General features: G+C 37.5%; 1 protein-coding gene across 6 annotated transcripts; it reads left to right on the top strand.

Annotated features, from left to right (window-relative positions):
* The first annotated feature begins 842 nt into the window (after positions 1-842).
* LOC307006070 (polycomb protein SCMH1-like) lies at positions 843-16,010 on the top strand. 6 transcript variants are annotated; one of them, XM_079626690.1, is made up of 17 exons: positions 843-982; positions 1,566-1,749; positions 2,344-2,388; positions 3,357-3,437; positions 4,611-4,681; positions 4,789-5,023; positions 5,668-5,756; positions 5,951-6,197; positions 8,239-8,483; positions 9,882-10,052; positions 10,143-10,269; positions 10,363-10,563; positions 11,213-11,380; positions 11,475-11,606; positions 12,864-13,004; positions 13,372-13,514; positions 14,807-16,010. In XM_079626690.1, the coding sequence occupies exons 3-17, from the start codon at positions 2,364-2,366 to the stop codon at positions 14,927-14,929; spliced, it is 2,199 nt and encodes a 732-aa protein (XP_079482816.1). In that variant the 5' UTR covers positions 843-982; positions 1,566-1,749; positions 2,344-2,363; the 3' UTR covers positions 14,930-16,010. The 6 variants fall into 6 exon arrangements, with proteins under 6 accessions (XP_079482816.1, XP_079482817.1, XP_079482818.1 ...); XM_079626691.1 differs by lacking the exon at positions 1,566-1,749 and having other exon boundaries at positions 916-982; positions 2,342-2,388; XM_079626692.1 differs by lacking the exon at positions 1,566-1,749 and having other exon boundaries at positions 960-1,104.
* The last annotated feature ends 1,450 nt before the right edge of the window (positions 16,011-17,460 follow it).

The following is a 17,460-nucleotide window of genomic DNA, read 5'->3' as shown; positions in this document are numbered from 1 at the left end:
TGACCTCCGAGACAAAGGAACATTTTCACAATCCTCTATTCTTCTTCATACATAAACCAAAAGTGCTACAAATAAAAAAATCTGATGTCTTCATCTCATAACAGTGAAAGCGACGTGATGTGAAGGCCAAGAAGGCCTTCAGGAAGATTTATTTTTTACAAGCACTCTGTTGCACACATATTGTGGAGGGACTTAAGATTTAATTAAATACATAATGGATCTTTTTCACAGACTGTGACGTTTTAACGGTCATCAGCATCACAATTTTTTTTTTTTTTAAATGTATGTACAATTTCCACTATATTCTACATATAACAATAACACTATACTTAGTAGTAGGCTATATTACCAAAAAAATTGTTAACGCTGCTGTGAGGGTGTTTCTAATACGGCTGGGAGTGACAATAAAATGTACATCTTTCTCTCTTTTCTGAAAGTTGTGACACTATTGTGGAGTTTCTTTTGCTATTTGAGCAAATGGGAACACAAAATGATATTTAATGTATTCTCTCAAATCAATAACCGCTAAGTTTACCCAACTATGACGACTTCCGCTTCTGAGAAACCCAGAAATGTGAAAAGGGTCTATAGAACGTTGCAATAAATAAAAGTACAATGAATAAAATGTAAGTAAATAAACAAATAGGCTAAATGTGAAATAAAAAATGTGAAATAAATAGAGTAGGCCTAAGGTTTTTTTTATGTAAGATGATTAGTGACCTGTTCAGACGGACACAAGAAACGAAATAACGTGTTTTAACACAAAACATTTTGGTGAACAAACATTCACATTATTGATAACTAGCATTGCCTTCTTGACCCATTTTGATACGAGTCTAATCGTCCCGTGCAGTCGCGTGCAGCCCCTCCCCTCTCCACGCGCTGCTACTGACACACACAAGACTACACGCGCACTAAAAACATGGCGGATAAACACTAACCCTCACACTTGAGAAATCACACAAAAACCTTTCCGCGCAAGGTAAACAGTCCCCTTCCTACCGTCCGTAATAATTGAGTAGCAGTTATTACATCACTTTTTAAATTTAGTTTCGGAAAATGTAAAGGGATAACACAAAAAGTGACTCAAGAGAGTTGCTAGAGGTTAGCATTTAGCTAATGCTTGTTGTATATGCATTGGATGTGTTGCCTTACAATAACAAAGACCCAAATAAGTATATTTTACTGTTCGTTTCCTAGGATCGAGGTCAGAATAGCGTTAAGAAATATGCAATTGAGAAATGCGATACGAAACATGGCATGATGCTACGTAGCATAGCAGCATATTTGTTGAGTGTGGTGTTTTGTATGCTGTGTTCTTAAAAGTATATTGTTTTATATCGTTAAATGCACATACATCATCCCTAGAGAGTTTGGCGTGATTTTAAATGTACAAAAAAATACAGAATAAGCTTTTGTTTGAGTTGTCGAGCTGGAGGAGTGTAGCGTCCCAGTGAAATGAGGCTGTTGTGGTGCTTGGATTGTGAACGAATCTTTCAAGTGAACGATTCATCATGCCCTTCCATTGATCGACTCATATTTTTGTCCTCTCATGCCCTTCGTAGCACGAATGAATCTTTTTTTAATGAACTGATTCAAAAGACTCGAGTCACTGGGATGAATCAAATCCCTGCCACTACTGCGCGCTGTCATTTATGGAGAGGGAGGGACTGTGTGTTTGGCGCTCAAAGGCGCTCTGCATTTGAACAGAGAACTGGAAAACTGGGAGACAAGGAGCCATCTTTTGAGGTATCTGTACACATACAGTTAGTTTTTATTGATTCAATCTGCATTTAGACATAAAGGTGCGGTGTACGAACACAGAATTGATCAAATCCGCGCGAGCAGAACAACTAGTATTGACTGAAATCTTTTTGACTGCTAAAAAAAACGAAGGTTTAACGGGATCTTATCGTTTATAGTGTTGTTATTATGCTATTATCAATTTGAATATAAAGGGTTCAGTCTATCTAACAGCACTGCCCAAACATGTCGCTTGTTGTTTACTACTTCACATTGACCTTTTAGGTCATTGATGGTTGTTAAACGTCTGACTCAACGACCCTTTGCGTCAGTCCAGAAAGAAAACATGTTAAAGGGGTCAATCTGTGTAAGAACAATTTCCTTTTAGCTAGATGTCTTATCCATGTTATTGTCCTTTTGGGAATATAGCTGGTTGGCACTTGGCAGTGTTCAGCATTTTGAGAATGAGAGACCAGTGACAGCTGACCAAGAAAAACAATTCACTGCCTGAGAGACAGACTGCCACATCGAACCACACACAACAGACATTAATGTAAGAAAACAGGTTTAAAATATCTGTTTTGTGTTTATGTTTTGCAGAGGTTGGGAAAAGCTGGATCATGAAGAAACCTATACCACAGAAAGGTGAGACTCCGTATTTGTTCAGTACGTTCATATTTTTGTTTATTAATAAATTAATATTTTGCAGCATTATTTTTCAATAGAAAATATTGGCATTTTTATTAAATGTTTTTTTTTTAATAAATGCATTAATGTTTAATAAATGTATAAACAAATAAATAGTAGTTTATAAGTAAATGTATAATAATCATATTATACTTTATGTCAGATTGTCACTGGCACATTAATATAAACTCAATATTAATGATACTTCACAAAACCTTATGTCAGCCAGTTTGACAATTTTAGTTTGGTGATATTTAAATTAACACAATTCATAGAACAATGTTTAGTTTGCAAGACAAATAAACACATGATTAATGTAAGATGTGGGGCACATAAGATGCAGGATTTTTTTCTATTATTTATAAAACCATGTATAAATTTATCTAAATAAAAATAGTTGTTTTCGTTGTTCTTGACCCATGTAAACTTGTATACAGTCAGTGATCAAATAACAGCAAATAAACAAATTACAATCAATCAGTCACAAATAAAAACAATATAATAAAATAATATATACAATATATAAATATAAGATACAAATGAAATAAACATTGCTTCTTTGGTGTTTTTTCAAGTAGGTAAGAAATACTGCAGAAATTGAATTAAGTAATCAAATGTAAAATAACAAATACAATTGCTCAGTCAAGAGCAGTGAAAATGTACTCGTTCAAGTTTTTTTACCCTTTTCCTTTCCTTTTGACCTAATTCGCTGATCTAATGTATTGATTGACACGTATGATTTTCAATCAATTATTTACGTTCATTTAAGACATAATAGACTGTTTATGAAGATACTCGCCAAGATTTGTATTACGTCTTAATTTCGATAATGAAAGTTATAACTGTTATCAGGGGAGATATTCTGACTAATCAGGCTAAATAAAAAATGTGGTGATTTCTGATTTTGAAGTGTTTTCCTCTCCCAGTAGCTATTGAGTGGAAAGATGGCAGACGGATCAAGCATGCTCGCAGCGGCCGTCCCTCTCGTGTGCCATCTCAGTACCAAGGTAGCAAACTCACTACACTTAAATACCTGCTTTGAGTCAGATATCTAAATTGGGACACATTCAGCATTAGAGAGATTCACATCTGAAAGTAGACTTTACAATCCTCACCATTGGCTAGTACATTTTTTTATTTACTCGCCAGACTTTTTACATGGAATGCAAGAACAATGCAAATTAAAACACATTTACATACAAATAATATAAATATCAAACACTATTAAAGACAAGTAAACAGTCTGAAATAAAATAAGAACAAATAATCAAACTATAAGCAATAGCACAAATAAACAATTTAACAAAGATACAAAGATACAAATTAAATAAACAGTGGTTTTCAGGTTTTTCAGTTAGATCTAACAGTAGTTAGATTAATAGATTGGGTACAGAAATTGAATAATTATACTCTTTCTTTATGAATGAAATATGGATTAATCCTTATTAAAGTTGCAAAAGTTATTCAGTGAAGAGCATTGAGTGAGTCTTTTTTTGTTTGATTAGCACAAAAAATACAGACATCAGCAGGAATATTAGGCTGCTGTCACTTTAAGAAATAATGTACGGATTAGGGATGTGACGGTGAGGATTTTTTCCCACCGGTCAATCGATGTAGGATAACACTGGTAATAACGGTATCACCTGCGGGGGCTTTTAAATCGCTAATTTAAAGACGTATAAATAAAATAAAATGCGTGGGTCCGCACTGTCGTTTCAAAGAATAGTACAAAGGCGAGTTGCGTCGAGTATAAATGCCTCGTCCGTTTGGGGAGGTGCGCGCTCGGGCCGCAGATGCTCGTGCTGCGGAGCCAGGCGAATATATAAACAAGGCTTAATGGTGTGGAGCAGAGCGATTGTTTCAGTTCATTCCAATGGAGCTCTGTTCTGCACGCTCCGCGCCCGTGCGCATTTTAGTTTCGCTTTTTAAACTAGCGCCAATTCAGGGCCGGATTGCTTGAATGGTGAGTTCATTAGCCTATTATTCTTAATGAAAAAAACGCAAGAACAAAAGAATACAATGACAAATTCGTAATCATATCATAATCATTAATCATTCAGGTTTAGATTATTTCTCACTGTAAACCAATATGTTGGTAGTCATGGAATGGAATGGTAGACACTCAAGACAAAAGCCTATAAGAGTCGTTTGATGCTGACATGTTTACCTTTATTTTTAAGGGCATTTCAGTTGGGAGAAGTACCTGAAAGAGACAGGAGCAGTCGCTGCTCCTCCTCACTGCTTCAGACAAGTGAGTATTTTCATGCACCCATGCAACTGTGGAACACTTCATTATTATGGACCAATTTTAAATGTTATACTACCACATTAAGATAAAAAGACGACCCTTATTCTCAGAGCACGACCCCTCCAGTGAATGAGTTTAAGGCTGGCATGAAGCTGGAAGCTCAGGATCCTAGAAACACTACATCGACCTGCATTGCTACAGTGGTGGGCCTGACGGGTTCTCGCCTCCGCCTGCGACTGGACGGTAGCGACAACAAGAATGATTTCTGGCGCTTGGTGGACTCTGCAGAAATCCAGCCCATTGGCAATTGCGAGAAAAACGGAGGCATGCTGCAGCCGCCACTAGGTCTTTAGAATCTCACAAATTTCAAACCTTGATTCTATTCACAGTGAAATCTGCTTGTTAAGACTACGTCATTAAGACGAAACAAATACTGTGTCCGGGTCCAAACCTCCACTCCATTTCAAGTGAGAATACTATCCAAACGGCCATTTATGAGCAATATTTATTTATGTATAGCTCTTTAAAACTCACAATGTGAACTACAGTCTCTGGACAATATTTGAACGATTCTGAAAAGATGCATCACTGTTTGGCCAATGGAGATTTTGGTATGGAGAAAAAGGTTAGGATCATGACGTTTCTGTAGTATTACAGCACACCGTTTACTTTTGGTTTCTGATAGAGCGCTTGGACCCGGAAACGGTGACGTCAGAAGTAACAAGCGGATAGATAAAAAAAATAAAAAAATCATTCAAGTGAAGATAAGTAATTTTATCCCATTAGCACCATCTTTTAATTTTAGCTAAAGCACAATACTTTACATGATTTTAATAATGCCAAAGAGAAAATTAAACCGAGCACAAAAATATTGTCAAAGTGCTGTCTCGTCTTGCAACACAAGTAATCAGCAACTTCCTTGCCTTCATAAAAATGTGTTTTGATCAATTTGGTGTGATATTTGACTCTAAATGTTCTGTGTTCTCTAGGGTTTCGTCTGAACGCATCATCATGGCCCATGTTCTTATTAAAAACACTCAATGGAGCAGAAATGGCCCCAGCCCGAATCTTTCACAAGGTATCTGTTGCAAACATACAAACACACACAATAGGTTCAAAGTCAAGTTCATTGTTTTTGTTCAGATATTATTTTAAAATGTTCTGGTCATTTGATGCTAAAAGAAGCAAAGCGAATACGTTTGCCTTTCACACTTTTTGTCTGAAATGTTTCTCTTTCACTCTATGTTTCCCTGCATCTCTTTGGCCCTCCAGCAAGAGCCACCTGCCCCAGAGCAGAACTGTTTTGAGGTGGGGATGAAGCTGGAGGCGGTGGACAGGAAGAATCCTCACTTCATCTGTCCTGCCACAGTGGGCGCGCTGCGGGGTGTGGAGGTGCTGGTCACCTTTGACGGCTGGCGGGGCGCTTTTGATTACTACTGCCGCTACGATTCCAGAGACATCTTCCCCGTCAACTGGTGCACGCTCACTGGAGACAACCTGCAGCCGCCAGGCACTAAAGGTATGGATCACTTAGTATGAATTCAGACTCTAGTATTCTGACAAGTGTTTGCATTCGCATTCATGTACAGAGAAGGATGGAATTAAGATGTGGAGGAACAAAAGACCTGATTTAAAGAGGCCGGTGCTATATACACACTCACAACTGTGAGAGTATTACCTATTGTTTTAGAGGGGTTTTAGAGATTGAATTAGTGATATAATGGAAAAGCACATTTATGCAATTTACACTACCATTCTAAACTTTTTGGGGTCAGTTTTTTTATTTTAAAAAAAGTAATATTTTTATTCAGCAAGGATGCATTAAAATGATCAAAAGTCACTGTAAAACCTTTTACATTGTACATATTCTATTTCAAATAAATTTTTTTTTTTTTTTTTTTTACTTTCTATTACCGGTAATCAAATACTGAAATAAAATGTATCACAAAAGTTTCCAAAAAAAACGTTAAGCAGCACAACTGTTTCAACATTGATAATAATAAGAAATGTTTCTTGAGCACTAATCAGCATATTAGCATGATTTCTGGAGGATCATGTGACTCACAGAAATATATTCTATTTTAAAATATTATTAAATATATTACAGTCTTATGAGTTTGGGACTCGTACCTATTGTTGTCTTGTAAATGATTGGTTTTAGCGAGTTGAATCAGTGACATTGGAAAAGAACGTTATACAATTTACATTATGTACATTTAGTGTTTGTAGCAAAGGCGGTAACCGGCAAACGTTCAACGTAAAACTTTAATCACAAAATAAACACTAACCGAAAGTAAAGTGGCAGCCCCTCACGGATGACTACCGCATAAACTAAAACAAAACAAACACAAAGTCCAGGTCTGGACCTTTCTCATTTTCCACTGTCGTCACTCGTCCTTTGGAACTACATGAATGTGAGTAAAGGATGTCTGAATTAAAAATGTTGGGTGACGTGTTCCTTTAAGCAATGAAGGCATTTGATAGAGAGAAAATCAGAGAGAACTTGAGAGTTTTGGTTTACACGGGTTTGGCATCCACCCAGCTGGAACGGCTGCAAATCCTGTGCCCAATAGCTGGCCTCGCATTGAAGAGCTGGTGTGACTGTTTGAGTGGGATGAGTTAAGAGGGTTAAAGAGAGACAACGCAAGGCCAGTGAGTTTAGCAGAGGAGGAAAACCCTTGTCAGGCCTCTAAATACAAGCTAAACTTCACAGCTATTTGTGGTAAGCAAGTTGTTATGGTGTTTTATTTGTGAATGTCTTTATGCTTGAAGGAAACTTGGAAAATGTGTAAGCTTATCAGTCTGGGATAGAGCCACAACAAACTCCACCGTTTTTGTGTATAAATGACTTTCAGGGTTAACAGTACTAGAAAGATGGTCGTCGTGTCACTATGAGCAGGCTTTAAAGCTTCAGAGAGAAGATCGAAACTAAAGGGCAGGAAGGAAGTGAATTGACTGAGAGAACAAGATGCCACAAATTGACACTGCAAGATCAAGAGCAGATTCTAGTTCTGCTCGTGAGCTCGTGTAGTCTTCATTTCCCTCATTGGATGAGTGCAAACTGCAATCATGGCCTCACTAACAGGTCTGTAAAGCTCTGAAGTGTTTGTGTGTGTGTTTGCTCTCTTTTAGTTGAATTTGATGTAATTTGATAAATTTCAGTTTTTTTTTTTTTTTTTTCCTCAATTTATGTCTGATAAATCTTTAATGCGGGTAAAGTTTATAGACTTTTCAATCTGTGTTGCTTTTTTTGTTTTCAAGAATCTTACTGTTTAAATCTTTCTCTCATCATATTTCTTGAAATCTCTCTCCCTTCCTCTTTTCATGTTGTGCACTCTCTCACATTTTTTTTTCATCTATGTAGCACCTCAGAGGCCACCAGCACCAAAAATGTGTAACACAACTCGTTTCTTTGTTAAAATGGCTCAAAGAAAAATGGGTCAGCTCTGCACACAAAGCCGGTCTCTCTTCATCTTCTGCCTCTGTTTGTTGCTGCACGATGTGTTGTGTTGTCCAGAATGATCAGTATTTTCATTTTCTCTTTTCTTTCTTTTTTGCAGTTGGGTTACCGAAGACACTAGGTGCACTTGGTGCCCTACCAGATGGTGGCATAGAGGGGACAGTCATGCCTCCTGCGCCAGGCCGACCCCTACCCCAGAAGAAACGTAAGCCTGGCCGCAAGAAAACCAAACTATCTGGGCCCTGGGGTCAGAAAGGAACACTTGGTTCCCAGACAAGTCAGCCTGGAAAGGAACTGGAATCTATTAAAATCCCCAAAAAACGAGGCCCCAAACCAGGAAGCAAGGTATAAAAGTATTTAGAGTCATCATGATATGAAAAGTAGTCAAAAGTAGAGGTCTGTGGTATTGAAAAAATAAATATATAGATATCTTCTGGGATTTTGTCAATAACGATAATTAGACAATGTTTTGCTGAGTGTTATTGTTCTAGTACCTTGGCAGGTTTAGGACTGCCATGGACAGCTGAGTCTCAAAGCTTTTGATATTCTCTCACATTCTGTCCGGTGGACAGTTCGCAGCAGTGACAGAAATTACATTTTCCAATATCTTGTTTGCACGTGACGTGGCGCAAAATGCAGATGGAGGGCAGGAAGCAATTTTCTACATGGAAAGCACTATCACAAACTCAAAATGCCTATGTTTTGTGTCGTTTATGTTTGCTCAAATCGATCAAACCGGGAAACCACAAGGAGCTTTTACCGTTTACCAAAAGTTGTCGCCTTTAGTGGCGTTTTGCGTTTGCTAATACTGAAATTAATATGGATTACCTTTTTTGTTATTGACTTAAGTTAAATATTCAAATTTTTCGTTTACAGGGAAGAGAAGCAATTTTATCACATTCCATGATCAATTGATGTTTTCACTGAAGTTTTGTAGAATTCCTTTCACAATGTTGATCTAGGTTCCCGTGAAAACAGTGTCGCGCCCTGGGCACTCGCTGCTGCTTCAGTCATCATTCGGTAGAAATGTGTTCAACAAGCAGAACTCAATCCATTTCTGTGATGGAAAGTCGTAAATGTAACTTAAGTTTTATTGTTGTCATTGTAAATATTCACTTTCCCATATGGCCACGGAGGAGAATCGGATAGGGTCACATTCAGCTAGTGAGAGTCATACTCACAAATGTAATGTTAATTATTAAACCAGACAAAATACAAAACTTTCAAAAACACTCAGCACTGTAATTATTTTATTGAGTGATAGGCAGTAGGATTAATCTGTGACATATTACTAGATTTCCTATCCGCCGTCTTCCCGTCACCTCCTAAACCTGCTTCCCTTAGTGTTTTTACACGTAGAAAAGGTGAAAAAGCGCATTGCATTGTCCGGTTTTCTCCCCGAACAATAATGCGAGTTTTTATGGCAATTCTCGACGCAGCATGAATGACCTACAATGGTGATATTTTTCACAATCATGGCAGAAAATCAAAATACTGCCCTAAACTCACTAGCAGAAAGGCAGCACCATATAATATATACATTTCTCTTGTAATAGTGACTAAACCAGCACAGTATGGAATCTCCTAATGTGTTGACAGTAAACTATCCATTTAGTTTCCATCTGTTTTGCTGGGACAGTGATAAAGTGAGTTTTAACTCGTAAAAATATATTTAGATTAAAGGATTGAGTTGGTATTATTACCAAAAGTTTGGATGTGTTGTATTTTTACGTTGTCTTCTAGCTAAGCTGGGCCAAAAGGACAGCGTGGCTTGAAGGAGCGATTGGAGGTCCTGGTAGACCTATCAGCAAACCCAGAGGCAAACTGCCAGCCAGCTGGGCCCAGAAAGTGCAGCAGAACCCAACAGAACCCATCAAGATTCCAAAAAAGAGAGGCCCCAAACCTGGCAGCAAGGTGTGACTTAGTCTGCTGAAGAATCGAAAACGATAAGGCATTGTTGTTTATGCAAATTTCTCCTGACTGTGCTTATTTCTTTGTATACAGAGAAAGCCCAGATTGGTACCCAATCCTATGCCCACCTCCCCAAGCAGTAGCACTCCAGAGCCAGACACCAGCTCAGTTCCACTGGACAACGCCACCATTCCCAGCGCCGCCCTACAGGCCCCTACAGGTACCACAAGTGTCTTAAAAAAGTTTACCATGGGAAAGAAATGTTCAGTCCTTGTTGCATACTATCTTTCCTAACAACTTTCTTGTGTCTCAGTATGTGTGTACTTGAATAAGTATGGAAAAGTAGGTCCCCATCTGGATGCACGGCGTATCCAGTCCCTGCCAGATCACTTCGGGCCTGGCCGAGCTTCCTCTGTGCTGCAGCAGTGTGTTCAGGCCTGTGTTGACTGTGCACATAACCAGAGCATAGTCTTCTCCTGCCTCAAACCATGTCATGGAGGAGAGCTCGTATCAGGTAAGCACACACCCACAAACCTAAGAGAAATGAACTAAGAGCCTCTAAAGTCCTATTTTGACTTCTTGTTAGGGCGGAATATTTTGGGGACAATTTCTAATTGTGAATTTTCTGATAAAAATTGTGATTGCAATTTCAAATGCAATAAAATAAAGCTCCTGGCTTGCTGCACAATTTGTGATTATATATGAATATGACAATAACAGCAATATTTTATTATTTATATTGCTACTAAATAAAATAGTAAACAAAATAATAAATATGTTTTATTTTACAGTACTAATATTTATGGGTTCTTGATTTCTTCATTTTGAAATGTTAAACCATCAAGCTTTTGGGGTAAACCTGTAGCTTCGCATCACATTTTTTTTAAATAGCTTTCCCTAAAGCACATTATAAACAACCCAAAATCAGAGCACATGCAGAGATGTGTTCTCTGAGGAGCAGCATTTACTGCGAACCGAGCCGCCCTGCAAAAAAACCCACAGTACATATTTATCTAATAAAATTGCAGCATTTGCATTCGATAAGCACACTAAGCCATATTGCGATTTCAGTTTTATGTAATCTTGCAGCCCTACTTCTTGTTTTTAGTTTAGAGATCATAGACTAATAATAACCACAGAATTCTGCCCATTTGACTTTACAGCCTACTTTGAACAGCAGCACCACACTCTAACACTGCCGGCAGTGAATAGTGTGACGTATCTGCTGCGCTTCCTGGAGAAACTCTGTCACAACCTGCACTGCGACCCATTGTTCGGCAATCAGCCCGTCCCTCTGGGAGGAGTTCACTATGACAGCAGGACATACACAGGTCAGCGCTCATGCGTGCAAACATTACTCTCTTTTGTGCCTTTTTGATCTTACAGTTGTGTAGACATAAAAAGAGGGCCTTGTATATGTTGTAGAGAGGAGAAACTTTGCAGAAAGTCTGAGTTCTGGACCTGGTCGAGGCACTAAGAGATTCCTTCAGCATGACGCCTACCACAGCAATCCTGTTCCGCACAAAATAGCTAAAAACCACCGTATCTCCTCAGAAGGTATTTCACACTGTTCCACTGCTAAAACTGCATTTGCAGTTTTTATCCATCGCTTTGGAACATTTTCCAAAACAGTCTTAACATTCTCTAAACTCTAAGTGCAATTGTCACAACTGTTTGCTGGAACATCAGAACTCTATTGCATGTCTACAAAATATAGTAACTCACCCAAAACATTTTATTCATTTATCAAAACCTAGTTATTGTCAATAAATTAGCATATGCCACCAAAATAAAAAGTGTTTTTCTCATCATGTGAGTCCCAGGAGTGTTTAGTTTTTCATCATGACACTTACCGGTACTCCTTTCTATATACTACAATAATGTCTGTTTTGTCTAGCTCTTGTGTATCACACTGAGATCTTTAGATACAGATTTCAACAGTAGGTAAAACTTTACAAGGAAAAGTCAATACTGTAGTACACAAAAAGAAAAGGAACATTTTAGATACATATTTATACAGTGCATTTATTTTTGTTAAAATGTGTTAAATGTAAACACGTAAACTTAGTTGCTTGTTAATTTTTACACACTATTATGTGTCTTGTCCTAACACCACCACCACCACCATACATTCTTACATACCTTCCTATTGCTCCACAACAAGCGTTCTGTGAATTTTTCAGTTTATATGTAACACATTTCAACAAAAATAAATGTACTGTATTTATACAGTACTGCTGTATCTGCTGCTGTTTAGGGTTGTGACGTTCCTCCCATGTTCACAAATGGTAGTGATTGTGCTGGACAAATATATATATATATATATATATGGTTTGTAAGTTTGTGATTCCTGTTTCATTAAAATGGCTGGCCATTTGCCAATTTAACAGATATTACAAACATTCCATGTCAGATATTTATGGAGTACACTTGCATGTCTGACAGATTTTGATAATTGAATTGATCATTTTGCATGTGATGTCTCACACAATGAAAGAGTGTTTAGAAGTTGAAGAGTTTGACAATTTTACTGAGAATCAACTCATCAGTTGCAAAAGTATGACAATCATACTTACTCTTTTGCGAACACGTTCCAAAACATGCCATTTGCTTAAATCAATAAGAAGTTCAAATCTGATGTGAGCAAGAAACCAATTGTTCAGAGATCTGAACTTATTTTTGGAGAGAAAAAAATTCTGATTTGAGAATTGATCCAAAGCGATCAAGAAAAACTGTATCAGTAAACTCTATATGTGTTATGGCCTTTTCTAAGTGTTTAATGGTGTGTGTTTGTGCATTTTTGCGCTTGATCAGAACCCTTCCTGATAGAGAATGGGGTTGGCGGCTCTGAGGTCTTGGAGAAAACACATTTGTCTCCCGGACATGGCTTGTCAGTGCGTCCCCTCTCTCAGAATAGCAGCTCACCGGGGAAACTACATCGTCTGGGCTCAACAGGTACACAAACTAGCCTACCGTTGAAGATCATTTGCATGGGCTTCAAATCTAATTTAAACCCGGACAGTTTTTTCCGCACTATTTCTAGGTTACTAATCAAATGTAAGGAGATTTGTGACATTGACTCCTCTGTACAAAAAGTCTGACTTTCTGGATGGTTTACGTAGACTTGTGTAGTTCATGCAGCTTGAGTGCTGCTGTTACCAAAAGCAGGACAAGTATTAATATTTCAATCCAGTCGTGGTTTCAGACTTTTGGACCTCACTGTAAACCTTGTTCGGGAATACAATTATGTGAACAAATTATGGACTTCAATATCTCAGAAGATCTTGATTTTTCACTGATTTGTCTTCTGACTGCTTCCCAGGTTCTGAACGCTTTCTGAGCTCGAGAGAAAGCCCGCGAACCAGTGGACAAGACCCCAACCTGTGGACGGTGGAGGACGTCATGCAGTTCATCAGAGACATCGACCCTCAGCTCGGACCACACGCAGACCTCTTCCGCAAACATGTAAGTGAAGAAAGTCTTGAATTCAGTTTGATCAAATTCAAGGTCATCAAAAGTCCTACATTTCTTAAGTGGTATATTACGTCTTTATCATTTTAAGAGGTCTTACATTTTTGGACAGAAAAACAAAAAATCACTGTACAGCCTAATGTGATTTCTTAAACTTAAAAAGAAAAATTACACGGAGCAGTTTGCAATCAATAAATACCACATATTTAAGCCAAGCGATTGCTTATGATTAGGGATGCACTAATTAGGGATATATCAGACAGCATATTAGTATCTGCCGATATGTTAATTTTTAATGTTATCTTCCGATAAGAAAATTTGGCCGATATATTAAAGCAGATAAATAATGTATTATTTCCTTTAGCTGAGAGCCTTCAGATGTGCACTGTTCGCCATGATGGCTTTTGAATAGCTTGAAATATGATTGGAGTCACTTTGAAAAGTAAAATACAGTTAAGTCTGTCATATAGGCTACATAAAATTATAATGAGAACACTAGTGTTATGAAACACACTTTCATATTACATAACATTGTAAAGAGAACAGTATTGTATAAAACGTTGTGAATTCTTCGGGTTTAGTTGCCATGTGTCAGCGCGTTGTTACAGGAAGAGAGCATCCACAACAGGAGTTACACATTCTGACTAGCACGTAACTTAGTCTAAGTTAACTTGTGCATTTGCGTCGTTTTGTGCAGATATAAGTTGTGATATTATGTTTATGTTGTATAAATATGATTATTCTCATATATGATGCGTTTCGTTGAGTTACGGTAATTAACCCTCTAACAAAGTGCTTCACTTTACCATTGTTTATTCAGCTTCAGCGCACAGCTCAAACAGCAATGATGTTAATTGAAAGAGTAATATTCATTTTAGATGTTTCTTTTTCAAAAACATGAATGCAATATTAAATATAATAACTTATTTTTCTCGTATTATTTTCATAAACAAAATGGTTTAATTAAAATAATTTGTTTAGTTTTTGTTTTTACCTCCTATGAGGCCATTTTTAGACAATTGAAGACTTAAAATAATTTTTTCCAGTTTCAGTAATTTCACCATCCAAATTTCAGGGATCGTAAAAGATTGAATCCGTTGAAGGGACGCAGTCTTGTGGTGTTTGATGTAGCATGCTGATCGATTTATCGAAAAAAAACATTTTGACAATACGTAACATTTTTGTTGTAGATTTTGTGTCCGATATCCTTTTACACATGAATGATATTCTCTCTTTATTGTTTGTGCAATAAAATGTCTTGTCTGGGTGATACTCTTCTGTTACAGGAAATTGATGGCAAAGCTCTCCTCCTCCTCCGCAGTGACGTCATGATGAAATACATGGGGCTGAAGTTGGGTCCCGCTCTTAAACTCACCTTCCACATTGACAGACTGAAACAGGGTCGTTGACCTTAATGGCACTTAAATGGGTTTCTCTCTGATTCTCAACCCTTTACCCCTTCCAAGCACATTTCAAGATGCACTGCATGCTGGGATCCTTACGTCCCCCCCATACTGTTGGAGGTGTCGGCAAGCTTTCGAGCTCCGCCCATCTCTTTCCCTCCCCTTTGTTCGATACTCCCTTTCTCCGGGTTTAAATGCATTCGGTTATTAATTAAAGCACTGTCATGACCGTTTTTATGACGGATATCCTCACGGTTGTTCTCACGTTACATTCGCGGTTGTTTTTGTACCGTTCCGGAACATTTCACATGTTTAGACTTGACTGAAGCAGTGAAGTGGACAGTATACAGGCCATTTTTAGGCCTTGGTTTTTATGACATGCGTTTAATTGTATATTTTTTCACCCTACATCAATTAGGGTGTTTTGTATGACTTTTTTACACAAGACTGATTTTCTTCAATTAACTCCAGATAAACACTAGATCCCCCATCAGGCCAGGGATCCGTCCGGACTGACACCTCAGAGACCATAACTGAACCTCCATACTTTATACATAGCACATTTAGGAATTAAGATGCGGTCACACTAGACTTTTGAACATATCAAATTACTTTATAACAAATATGGGCAACATTAAATGATCACTCTCTATGTCATCTGTTTGAATCAATTGTAAATGACAAATAACAAAACATTTAAATTGTTATATTATCTAGTCCACTTTGCGGGAAACCCTGCAAGCAGTACAGCTTTGAAGTCTCTATTATTTCCATTGCATTGAGCCAAAAGGTCAATCTGTGACATTTAGATACGTTAGTTAAATGTGTTTTTTCTATACCAATTGTCGGTTCAAAACAAAGCGCAATAGTTCTTAGTATATACTTGCATTCATGCGTTCAGATGCGAATGAAATGAAGTCTAGTGTGACTGCACCTTTACTGCTATTATACACTCTGCCTGTATTTTATATTGGGTTGATGTTTACATTGTCTTTCTTGTTTGTACTTTTTATACAATATGGTAGAGTGCATATGTTGACAGCGTTATTCTCCGTAAGTTCAAATAAAAATACGGAGCTTTACCTCGGTTTCTTTTGTCTTTTTTGCCTCAGATCTCAGAGTAATGATGTCTGGTTGGTTTCTATGAAGTACATACTATGTTTATATTATATTTTGTGGGACACTACAAATTTATTCAATGACACTATAACCTAAAAACAACTGCATGAAAAGTAGCTAGTTCACACATTGCATATCTTAACCCATTGGAAAGTAGAAAAGCGGCTTTATTTGAGCCTTACACTTAGATTTTTTCTGTATGTTTGTTTGTTCAAAAAGAACAAAAAACTTAATTGTTTAAGAGTTTCTTGAAACTTGTGTACTGTATATGTGAAAAGTGTCATGTTTGATGCTGGTCCACCACCTTTATCAACCACAGGGGGGCAGAACAGGCCTTTTCTGTTTCTTTTGTTCTATTTAAGTATTCTGGCTGAAGAGCATATAGACCAGAGTCTCCAATTGGTAATTTTTTTTTAGAAAGATGCTATTTATGTTCTTAAACGAGAGATTTAATATAAAATATACAATGTTTTTTTAACCATGTGAATGTCATGTTTGGTCAGTAAAGTTCTAATATAGCAAACCAAAATTAAAGCAACAGTTGTCAAGAATTACTCCATTTCTGAGTACCCCGAGTCGGGCACATAGTGAAAGTGCTTGTGGCGGTTTTCACTGACAGACATGGGTGCACGTATAGCCGAGTGGAGGGGATGTCACATACTGTAAATCTTACCACATTATCAAAAAAAAAAAAAAAACAGGAAGGCGCCTTTCAGGGTGCAATACGTTGACCAAATCCCTCAGTCAAAGTCGGTATGTGTGCACACTACAATTCTCAGTACAATGCACACTACAATACAGTGTGAATAACAGAGTCATGTGACTTACAAATCCCTCTGTAGTTGTAGTGTGGAAACCCCCTCTCTATCATACTGGCTGTACCAACATGCTATAGAAACATTTTGGAGTTTCAGTGAGCTGTCTGCGTGATTACAACCGGGCCAGATTTTAGTCAGACCTATTGTGTTTGCATCATATCTTCAAAACTCTGTGTACTTTGATTAAATGTGCTGGAGTGTTCTGTACCCTCCAAAAAAAACGGTTTTTACTCTGGCTGTGCTATCTAGATGTCATTAAGGTCTTATTTCAATGAATATATTATGGAGAAATGGAGTTTAACTGTAAGCAAACACCCACCTTGTCATTAATCATTAAGTGCTTTACATGGTCTACTTTCAAAACTGATTTCTTATATCATCAATATCTTAAAAAAAATACATTCCATGTCCATGACTCTGATACTAGCATGTTGCTAACTTCAACATTATATAAAGCAATACAAAATTTACTGAAATAATCATTAAAATTTAATTTGTTATCAGTATTAAATGAATTGTAATCTACATTTCTCTCACCTCATCCACCATTTCACTGCATTCTGGGATTGCTGTCTTTGTGAAGGATCCATGTGAGATATC

The sequence above is a fragment of the Phoxinus phoxinus genome, assembly GCF_949152265.1.
Source record: "Phoxinus phoxinus genome assembly, chromosome: 10".
Taxonomy (NCBI): Eukaryota; Metazoa; Chordata; class Actinopteri; order Cypriniformes; family Leuciscidae; genus Phoxinus; species Phoxinus phoxinus.
Note: the sequence above shows the minus strand (reverse complement) of the source record. Positions and strands in the feature narration are given on the sequence as shown.

Bases quoted from the DNA above. Each gene is read 5' to 3' on its own strand.
- LOC307006070 (XM_079626690.1), top strand. From the start codon at position 2,364: ATGAAGAAACCTATACCACAGAAAG. The intron at 3,438-4,610 runs GTAGCAAACTCA...TTTATTTTTAAG, and splicing joins TGTGCCATCTCAGTACCAAG to GGCATTTCAGTTGGGAGAAG. The intron at 13,005-13,371 runs GTACACAAACTA...ACTGCTTCCCAG, and splicing joins ACATCGTCTGGGCTCAACAG to GTTCTGAACGCTTTCTGAGC.